Genomic DNA, 11,873 nt, shown 5'->3' with positions numbered 1-11,873 from the left:
AAAATTAAAAGGAGGCACACGTTCTGTAAAGAAGGTCATTGACTACAAAACTAGTGTTTGCACTCATTCACTCATAAAATACTGACTAAATGAATAAATGCATAAATTTCTGCCTTTACTAGCTTTTCCTGCTTTGCCTATATTTTTTGGTTGTGAAGGTTGTCCTCAGAGTGCCTGACTACATGCTGAGAGGGGAGGGGCAGAGGAAAAATTGCAAAATACTCACAAGTTTTGCTAAAGAAGGCCTGACATATGAATGCATCTAAATGTAGACCCAATACACTTATTAATGTGCTCATTTAAACAAGAATGATTGAATGTGTGAAGGCTGCCAGCCTAGCCAGATAGAATTTTATAGACAATTCTGTCATCTGTAAATATTAATGTAAACCACAGGCTTGTTGTCTTAAATGGAAAAATGCTGTTACATGTGGAACTGCAAAAAAAATGTAACAACAGTGCACTCTGCTGTAAGGAAGCTAAGTCAAGCATTTTATGACTGTATTTGATCTTCAAAGTTAGCTCCGGCCTGTCTAGGTAAAGGAATTTTTGCTATTGTTTTAAGGCCAGAGTAATGGCCAGAATTTGCATGCATAAATATACTTAATGGCTTTGCTTCCTGACCTGGTGTGAGCTTACTAAATAATGTAGCCTGTTAGCCTGAGAACCCCGGAAAAGTATGAAGAATGATGTAATGTGATCCAGGAATGTGATTTTAAAAAACAGAGAATCAGAGAGCATTAAGCATTTTTGTCTGGACTGTACAACTCATCAGCACTGTCTTGCTCTATATGTAAGTTTATCTTAGACTTGTGTTTTCTCTTAGAAATAGCTAGAAACTAGAAAGATTAGACTAAGTGTTTTTCTGTGATGTCAGAACTGTACTACTGAATTATTTTAAGTATTTCTCTGTGATCTCTGAACTCTTGACTAGCACTGTGTAGTAAGAAGTATTGTCTTGTGTTTTTATTATTTATTATTAAATATTTTAAAACCTTTCAACTGTGGCTGATTTGTGTAGAGATAAGTTAAGCACTAAGAGTACATTGCATGTATATAGTGATCCTGTACCAAGTCACTCTAATAAGCATTGACTGTTTAGTTATACTACCAATTGGATAATAGTATTGCACAGTAATAATTGGACACCCTTTTAAGGGCCTTTGAGTAGCTGGTAATTATTATCTGGGTGGTGGCAGTGATTTCTACCATATAGTCTGGGTAAAAGGGGCACAGTTGGAGAACCTGTGGCAGCCTTCCCCAGGAGTGTCTGTGTGGTTGTATGAAACTCTTATCTCAAGTGTGTGTGTGTGTGTCAGCTACTTGGGCAGGGACATGAAGCACTGGTTGGACAGAGAGGGTGCTGGATCTTTTAGCTTGCCCACTAGGCTGAGATTTGGACCCTATAGCTGTGCCAGTGGGGAGTCATATTGCGGACCTAGAGAGCAAGGGAGCGACCAGCCCCAGACTGACTGTGATCTCTGTGTGCTCTTAAGGGAAATTGCACTTTACTGTGTGTATTTGTTATCCTTTCCTCCTATATGAGACGCCCCTCACTGATGTTAGTGGTGAGGATTGAGGCTCCTTGATTGCTGGGCTAGGGCACGGGCATCACAGAATGAATGAACTGCTGCTTTTAGTGCCTTTTGCTTTTCCAGTTCTATGTTTTGTTAGGCATGGGAGGTGATGTAAAATTATAATACAAGTAAGATAAAGCACACGATTCATTCCCTTATTCAGAATGAATATATTAGATATGTTCATCATATTAAAAATCAGTAAAATGTTTAAGTCTGTAAAAGCCATTTTTTTCACAGAAAAAAAGCACTTTAAAGCATGTTGCTAGCCCTCAAAAATAAAATAAACACAATTTCTCCACAGAATAAAAAACATTTTTTTAAATAATTTAAACAAATTTAAACTGTCAGTGAAAAAGAGCTCTCTCAGCTCCTTCACTCCAATGGGGCTGTTTTGAGTTTCTTCTATTAACTTCCAGTTGGCACATGATGTGAGCCTTTTTGAACAATGAAGTTAATTCCTCACAGTCCAAACAAATGTTTTTATCTATAGAACCATGAATGTTACTCGAAAACTGTAAATGACAAACATTTCAGCACAAAGTAGCCTTTACAGTGATTGCATTTATTCATTTCTAGGTCTTAAAATGGACTTTATAAGTTGCAATAATCACAGTATATTTCAGTTATATAATGCTATCTAAACTGCTTATGCTACGTTAGTAGACATTTAAGCAACACACATACAGGCAGCAGCATTTTGTCATACAGCTATGAGCTTTCATATAAGGCTAAGCAGTTCGTCTTTGTCAACTGATTGTTGAGATATTTTATTGAGATATTGAGTGCCACTGCACTCTCCATCCTTAAACATCCCCTACTTCCCATATCTTAATCTACATTCTGCCCTTAACTCAGTCTTCTCACTAGCTCTCTCTAATCTTCCTTGACTACTCTTTCTACTGTCTTCTAAAATCTATTAAGCAAATTGCCTCAGAGAAACATTCTATTGTAATTGTCTTGCCTTCATGCAACTATATTATGATAAAACTGGGTTTTTGTAACCACTTACCCCAAAAACTATATTCATATTAATGACATATTTCTTTTTATGCATCTTGAAATAGTTTTGCTATACTCCTGATTATTGAAACTGTATAACACTGTATCTACTTAATGCCTTGTCATAATCCTGTAACATTGCTCTTTAATGCTAATTTATAATGAAAATTGTATAATATGTTGGAGCTTTTCTCCCCAGGCTTCAGCTGAAAAAGGCCTCTTCAGCTCAGTCAGACAATCCCGGTAAACAAATGTAAAATAAATAAAATAAATAAGTAATATTTAGAAAAATATAGAGAAATATCAAAATTATTACAATGCAAATAGCATGCAAATAATTCTCAGTATCTCTACCTACACTAGACAGAGGTCAAATATCTATACCTTTGTGTTTGTCATTGTGTAATCCTTAAGGTAAATACTTTGTGTGTAGTAAGGCATTGGAATTATGGAATTATTAATGTAAATATGAACATGCAATATGTGGCACCTAGAGGAGGCAGTAGGATGCAACTGCCGAAACATCTGGAGATGTCACTAGGCTATAATGAGTTAAAAGTACAATACAGTCTCATGACAGTCTGTTAAAACACAAACTCCTAACTTTAAACTACCTTTCCTAAACAGGAAAGTGTTGTAAAACGAAACAATTTTTTTAAAATGGAAATTTTGTCTCCAAAGGGAACTTATCTTCCTAGCAAAGGAACAGCACAAGCTGACTGTTAATCCTTCAAAGCCTCAGAGGAGACTACTCTTTGGTGGCAAGAAAGCTCTAAATTGCTTGGCACCCATACCTTTGTTTTTTTTTTCCACACCTGTCTTTTTAGTTAGCTCAGCTAGAGCTGACTGGTGGTTTGAGCGATTTGAAGCTTTGGAAGCAGGCTGGATGTTATATACTTGGCAAGATATAACCCATATAGCTAAGGCTGCTGCAGTATTGATCATTCAAATAACTACTATTATGATAGATTTTCTTACATAACTGTACTTTCTCTGCTTCCTCCATGCCATGCTAGGTAAGAAATACAAGCATATCATTTGCTGAGTGCAAGTGGTGTGCCATGCATATCATTTGTGTGAGTCATCCTATTTGACATCTGGCAGGAGTTTACTGGATGGGATTTAAATCTTTTAGATAGAAAAAAACAGTGCTTAATTTTTTACTCCTTTTCTGAAGACATGGAGGCCTAAAAAATGTTTCACATTCTTATTATAGGACTTAGGATGGATACCTCTGCCACAGAAATGGCTAGTTTTATATCAGAGATTTTTTTCTCAAACAGCAGAGTGTGGTAAGTAGCAGTGACACTACCCTGAATTTGCGATAGCCCATGCTAATTAATATATGTCTATACTGATTGATAAGATTTTAAAAATGACTTAGTAGTGTGAAAGAAAACAAAAGAAGAAAACAGTCAGTCTAGGGAATTTTGAGAATTCACATTTCCTTACAGCCTATATAGGTTCTGGTATACACAGTGTAGGATGATATATATGGAATTTCTTGCTAGTTGCTGGCAAAAATACTATCCAACTACTAGAAGCAGATTCATCCATAACGTGATGTTCAAAGATTTACAGGATCACTGGAAAATGCAAGGCAATTGGGACATAAGGCCACTTACACCTTACCAGTACCTAATGTCATGTTGTTGAACAAGAACATGCAATCAGACAGCTCCTGATACAGTAATTGAACTCTTGGGTAGTATAGCAAAGAGAGAGTGTGTGTGTTCTTATTTATTTGTTTGTTTTATTTTATTTCTTTGTCTGTTTGTTAACCATGTGAGTGGGCTGGTACAAGACCCTTTTCATCCGCAACATGAACCACAATGCAGAAACAATGAGCAAAATATAGACATGCATAAATACATATGAAGACAGAACAGATACAAAAAAACTAAGAGCAAAAATGTTTTACACAGAAGTAGTTTTACATATAGATATCTGCAAACAATTAATTATTGCTTCTTTCCTGAATCTGTTTTGCAACAACAGTAATTAAAAAAAACAAAGGTTCCATGGGATAGCCAAGGCAAAGCTAGCACTCTAATCCAGCAGTCCTGACAAACATCACTGGATTATGGACCAAGTATTGTCTTTTTTTCCTGATGACTGTCCAGAAGTGAGAGCATGTTAGCATTAATACAGACTGTCAGGCCCCAAAAGGCATACACATTGTACATACTGATGAGCTTGCACAAAGATGACATTACAGTGGTGCAAGTCATTAAGCAGGGTGGATCTCATCTGCTTATTCGGAATAAAGAGTGGTATAACCATAGAAAGGCATGACATTTATAGCAGTAAAATTCACAAATTTTATGTTTCTTTAGCTTTGACCTTTTGTAGCAAAGGAATTATCTTAAATTATTCACAGAAATATGCAATTATTACTGTGCAATATTATTATCCAATTGGTAGTATAACTAAACAGTCAAGGCTTATTAGAGTGACTTGGTACAGGATCACTATATACATGCAATGTACTCTTAGAGTTTAACTTATCGCTACACAAAATAGCCACAGTTGAAAGGTTTTAAAATATTTAATAATAAATAATAAAAACACAAGACAATACTTCTTACTACACAGTGCTAGTTAAGAGTCAGAGATCACAGGGAAATACTTAAAATAATTCAGTAGTACAGTTCTGACATCACAGAAAAACACTTAGTCTAATCTTTCTAGTTTCTAGCTATTTCTAAGAGAAAACACAGACATTTAGATGCCTTTCATATGATTAGTACGTACATTTACTGTGTCTTTGAAGCATGTTTCTTTTCAAGTTCTTTACGTGCCGGGGGGGTATTACTTGGGCACATAATCAAAGAGTTTATGAATGCACCACAGGGGACATTTGTGTGTGTGTGTAGCACTGAATAAAATACTCATTTATAGATGCTTTGCAAGAGATGGTTTGCACTTGTCACCCCTGAAATTCAGGTTACTGGCTAAGGCTCTTGCCACCCCTATAGGCAAGGTTCAAAGGGCAAAACTACCACCATAAAGGGTACAAGCAAGCAAAATCTGAAGATAATGCTACTCAATGCTAGAAGTCTAAACCTCAAGATGCACTCTCTCTCTCGGTTCTCATAAAAATGAAGAACATCGATATCTGTGCAGTAATTGAGACCTGGTTCAAAGCTCCAGAGAGCACCCCTGCAATACCAGGCTACAACTCATACCACACTTTTAGGCCACCAAACCAGGACCAAAACACTAAAGGTGGAGGAGTGTCCATATTCACCAAGGATATTCACACCTCCAGGCTGGCTGCCCAACACAATGCATCTGAAATTCTCCAGGTACAAATAATACTACGTAAAACTGCAATACAAATTGTAGCTTGCTACAGATTCCCCACCATGCCCCAAGATTCTCATTACACCTTTCTAAACATACTGGAAAATATTAAGATACAGCCAAACACCCTAATACTGGGTGATTTCAACTACCCTGCCCTTAACTGGGAAAACTACTCCTATACCAACACCTTTGCTCAACAGTTCTTGGAATTCATAAATTCTAATGCCTTAGAGCAACTAATTCATAGTCCCACCAGGGGTACCAATATTCTAGACCTGGGCATTACCAACATGGGGGATCAATGCTCCACATCAGTGGTCACCCCCTCATTGGTCAGATCAGACCATAAGCTAATCACCCTTGACATCCACTTCCCACCCCCACCCCCCTTTAAGGAAACCTCCATTAAAAACTTCTCCAAAGCAAACTTCATGCTTCTCAAGTCAGAAGTAGCAAACTTCATGACACCTATGTAGATGGGAACTGGAAGTTCAACTGCTGAATCCTATACTAAGGTGCTGTACGAGCACATTGAATTGTGCATGGACCGAGTCATCCCAAATAGAACCAAGATGCTGTTCTCTAAAAAAAGAAGCCAATCTGGTGGTCCCCTGCATTAAACAAGCTGTACAACAGAAGGAAGAAACTGCTGCAGAAAAGAGGAAGAACCCAGGATTCAAAAAAATGCCCTCACCAGCCTCAGTAGAAAGCTGAGACCCCTCATAAAATCTCCCTAAGCTAGTTACGAAAACAAAATTGCCAAAGATTCCAAAGACAACCACAAGGCATTCTATAGCTATGTCAAGAATCTAAATGGCAATACTCAGATCTGTTCTGAGCTACAGCAGAATGGCACTAGATATACTGATCCCAAGGATATTGCCAGTATCCTGGCAGATGGATTCAGTGCCAACTTCACCCCCCTCTCACCCCCTAAAAGGCCCATCTCAATACCAAAAGAATGGCAAATTCCGGTAATCATGGCCACTCAGGTAAAAACCACACTCTACAAAGCCAAGAATACAGCATCCATGGGACCAGTCAACATCCCGGACTGTGTACTGCATGAACTACAAAATGAACTCGCACCTCACCTATGTGTCATGTTTAACCATAGCCTCACCTCAGGCTTCATGCCCACAGAGTGGTGCACAGCTACAGTCATCCCACTCCACAAGGGGTGATCCACTTTGGATCCCGGGAACTACTGTCCCATCAGTCTGACGAGCCTGATCTGCAAGGCCATGGAACATATTATCATGGAACTTATAAACAAAGGCATTGGCAACCTTCAAACACTGGATCCCACCCAGTCTGGGTTCGTGAAGGGCCAATCTTGCCTCCTGAACCTGATCAACTTCTTCGAATCAGTCTCCAGAGCCATGGATGAGGGTAAGGTGGTTCACACACCCTACTTGGACCTCACCAAGGCTTTCGACACTATACCCCACTCTGGAATCATAGATAAATTTACTAAGCTGGCCATTAATCCCTACATCACTCGATGGGTTGTAAACTGGCTTACTGACAGAACACACTGTAAAAGTAGCCAACTCCAAATCCAGCTCCAGACAAGTGACAAGTGGTGTACCACAGGGTTCTGTCCTGGGACCACTCTTGTTTGGCATCTACTTCTCTGAAGTACAGGCCAACACTAAGGGACTCTGGCTTGCAAAGTTCGCAGATGACTGCAAACTGTGAGCCATTATTGAATCCCCAAATGATGTGGATATACTACAGAAGGGCCTTACCGAAACAGATGCCTGGTACCAGAGCCATGGGCTCAAGCTAAATGCCAAGAAATGTATAGTTGTCCCTTTTGGGAAAAAACACATACCTGTGAACTACCACATAGGTGGCAGTACACTAAACACTGAGAGTATGATAAGAGACCTAGGGGCACAGGTGGACAGTGGTCTCACCTTTGATAAACACATAGCCACAACAGTTAAAAAATCCTTCTATGTGGCACACCTCATCACTAAGGGCTTTTCATCCAGAAAAAAAGAGGTCATTGTTCCTCTGTACTCATCCCTCATTAGACCCATTATAGAATACAATGCCTCATTTGGTATGTATGTCACAAGACATCTGCAACAACTAGAAAGGCCACAGAAATACCTCACAAAAAGAATCACAGGCCGAAAGCAGATGCCTTATGCTGACCGTCTAAAGAAACTCCAGCTATACTCTGTCACATAGCGCCTTCTTAGAGGTGATCTTTGCCTAACATACAAGGCTATGCCAAACCCAGAGTTGTTGGACATGCTACACTTAAAGAAATCCCAGTCCCTCTGAGCCACATGCTCCAGGGATCTTAACCTTGTCATCACAATGAATAGAACATGCTGGAGGGCTAGGTTCCTGACCCAGAGACTCCCCATACTCTGGAATGGGCTGCCCATATATGTCAGAGGCAGAGCACCTCAATGGCCCTCTTCAAGAGGAACCTTGACGATTGGATGGGAGATAGGAAATTCACCCTGGGGATCACATCAGTAGCCCTGCTAGACAGGGGTCCAGGAAAATAAATATTTGTGGGAAGCAATAGCCAGGTAATCGTTATGACTAGGCTTGTATAGCCTAGTACCTACCTATGAACCTATGAACACTGCCTGGAATGTTTGGAAATCCTCATGACTGGTTAAGAATGATGCAGTATTATATGAGTTTTGTACTGTGTACAGAATTTGTTGTTGACATCCTTTTTTGTACTATAGGCCTGACACAAGGACAGGACAATTATTGTAGGAGAAGGAGGATAATACGTTATTAGTACAATGGCAGCAGTCAGGACTGTATGCTTGGACACAGAACACAGATGGTATCCTTGTAATAGTACTGCAGAGATGTGCAGTACAAAAGGCTGAATTAAGCCCTTCTTACCGCTGTTTCTTTTATGGGGCAAATGATAGCGCGTGGGGTTCTCGCTTATTCTAAGATGATATTTGCCTGACCATTGCCAGTATTGTTGAATGTTTCTTGAGGTTCCGTTTTGTGATCTCTCAAAGCACAGTTAGGCTAGTAACTCTTCCACACATTCATTTGTAGTATAACAGCAAAAATATAACTTGTTTTTCTTGTTTACTTTTATAAAATCATTTCTGTGTTCTAAAAGGTTGGGTTTATGTTACTTTTACCAGTTTGTATGGACTCTCTGAAAATGTGAAGATTGTTGGCTTTAACGTAATCTTTGAATTGCTACAGAGGAGGATAGTGCTTAATGCAATTGGGAAGTCTACCTTGTAGTAAAGAATCTGACTTTAATACTGATTATTACTGTAAACTGATATTCTGCCTAATTCTAGAAATTGTAGTTATGTTCAGTTTTCTGAGAATATCTTTCCTGTTCTGTGCAGTCACTGAGAAGCCATATCAATTTAAGAACTCCACTGCCTTTGGATTTAAGAAGTTTGTTAAAAGGGACTTTCTGTTAGATGACACCAACGAGTTGCTTCAAGATGACACTCTGACTATCTTCTGTGAGGTAAGAAAATAACAGGTCATGACTTTTTGTAGGTTTTAAGGACAAGTCACTAGCTGTGCAGAACTTGAAAATAAATCTTGCAGTTTCTAGGCTATTCTGTTCTTCAGCTTTTATGATTTATGTGTCTGCACTATATTGGATGGTCCTTTCCTTTCCAGAGTTTTAATTTTTAATTCTGGGCAGTAGATTTTGGGGACATTGGCATTTGTAAAACATGTGCACTTTATTGCACATTTGGACAGGTGAGTAGCACTGACATGCATTTAAATAATTTCCTCTTGCTCCTTCTGAACAGTTAGTCCAGCTGTGTTTTCTTTTAGCAAATCCATTTTCCATTTGTTGTGCCATCTTTGAAATGGTCTCTTCTTTGATAATGAATCTAATTACTTAAACAAACTTTCACATTATATTTTCCTTTTATATGACTGATACTTCTTGAACTGATAGCAACAATGTCACTTCCTTTCAGCAGTCCACAATCCCACAATCCTATAGGGCTGTTGTATTTTTAGCATTCTGCCCTGAAGTACTCATCTTGCCTTGTAGGTTCAATCTACCCCATTTGGTGTTGCTTTTTGGCATTGTGTTGGAAATGCCACCACTTAGTTCTAGTGACTGCACTGTGGACATTGAAGTAAATGTGAGAGGTATTTGAATACTTACCACAGATGTTGGTCTTCAAGAGGGCTGTTTACAGTTGGCAGAATATCCCTCCCTCTGCCACCATCCGCTTGCATGAGACACTCCAACTCTTATATTGTCTTACCAGGGCCTCTTAATTTCAGACTACAAATTCATGGTTCTATAATCTTGCTAACAATTGCATGGTTTTGCAGATGCATCACCCTGCTCAGGTGTCTTCAAACTTTTTAAAAGAATAAATTAATGCATTTTCTTTTAATTTAAATGCACAAAGAGTAAAGTATTTTACTTAATATTAATTAACAAAATTACCTTTGAAAAGTCAGCTTAGCATTATAGTGTGCTGCTAATGTGCATCCACTTACAAAATATCCTCATGTATTATATGTGCTGCAAGCAGTTATTACTGTAGTTACCTTGTTTTTAATTAGAAAAATAACTAAAATGTTCTAAGGCATTTGCAAAAATTGTGCTATTTAATTTGCTGGATGAATGGGTACATATTCTTAGTTGCTACACAGGAGAAAAATAACAATGCTGATGGAATGCTGCATACATATGATAAAATGCTGTCTGCAGCAGTCCTGCCTTTGTTCTTTGAGGATATGTTCATTTGGTAGTTTTATTGCACTCTTGTTTTTTTTTTTGTTTTTTTTTTGTGAAATTAATGACAATTAAGTTGTCAGAGTAAACACTAGGTATTCATTTGTCATTTGCAATAATTGGAAAAGACTTCCCACTTTCAGAATAGGCTGTGTCTGAATCTTGACTTTTCCACAGCACCCTGGTATTTATTTATGAGTGACAGTTTGAATAATTGTATACCAAAACTGAGTTTTGAGAACCATTGTTGGTCCTGTGTTTTGTATTTGAATTTTAGTGCAAATTAATGTGTTAAGTACTGGATGGTTTGTTTTATATACAAATCTTATACTGGCAAAGCCTTATATAGCAAGGTTAAAAAATATATGTTTTTCACCCATCAGTGAACAGGATAGTTCGTTTCTTCTATTTATGAAAAATATTTCTTTGAAATTATTTTCCTTTATGATTTCAGGTGAGAATAAAAGAAGACTTTGTAAATACTTCTGACAAAAATACCCGAGATAATGAATCAGAAATCCAACTGACCAAAGACCTTCAAGGATTGTTGGAGAATTCTTGGTATACTGATTGTTCGCTGTGTGTGGCTGGTGCAGAATTTCAGGCACATAAAGCAGTTCTGGCAGGTATGTAATGGAGTCATAGAGTTCAGGATGTTTGTTTTTTAGAGTATTTGGTTTCCATATAACTTCACCACACCCCTCTTAGATTTCAGGATTTGTTTGTTTTTTAGAGTATTGGGTTTCCATTTAACTTCACTGCACCCCTCTCGTCCTGCCGCCACAACATTCCACTTTTGCAGATCAGACATATCCCACGAGGACTGTGGGAATAATCTGGAAATTGTCAAACATTAGCTCAGTGTTTTCATTGGCTATAATTCTTACCTCTTACCATATTAATAAGCTTTTCTGCATTTTAGCACGTAGCAGATAAATGCATTAATAAGCTTTGTTTTTGAAGAGTTAAATCTGTGAACAGACTTAATGGTCAATTCTCTATGGTTTCTTAAAACATATAGTACAGTGAGCACATTGCCCAGCCTTATTAACGTGACTTGGACTAGGTTGTATGCCTGTCATACTATAAGATTTTCTCGCCATAAAGCTTTGTAAAGACCACAGACATAAAAAATAGGAAGAGCTTTTATTTAAAAGATGTGTTCATCCTCTTTTTAAACTGCTGTCAGCTTAGAAGATGCATTTTGTAGAGGAACTAAGAATTATATTTTGTAAAAGGTGGATTTGTGCATT

At 38.1% G+C, this 11,873-nt stretch overlaps 1 protein-coding gene across 1 annotated transcript in view; it reads left to right on the top strand.

Annotated features, from left to right (window-relative positions):
• Positions 1 to 11,873, top strand: part of LOC122788036 (speckle-type POZ protein-like) — a 127,943-nt gene that overhangs the window by 61,094 nt on the left and 54,976 nt on the right. The window contains exons 4-5 of the mRNA XM_044054956.1: positions 9,248 to 9,375; positions 11,075 to 11,246. Of these exons, the coding sequence (XP_043910891.1) occupies positions 9,248 to 9,375; positions 11,075 to 11,246 (300 nt within the window). The remainder of the gene's footprint in view (positions 1 to 9,247; positions 9,376 to 11,074; positions 11,247 to 11,873) is intronic.

Source organism: Protopterus annectens, chromosome 13.part0 (assembly GCF_019279795.1).
Source record: "Protopterus annectens isolate FY-2018-M chromosome 13.part0, PAN1.0, whole genome shotgun sequence".
In the NCBI taxonomy this organism is placed as follows: Eukaryota; Metazoa; Chordata; order Ceratodontiformes; family Protopteridae; genus Protopterus; species Protopterus annectens.
This window is presented reverse-complemented; position numbering and strand designations above follow the sequence as displayed.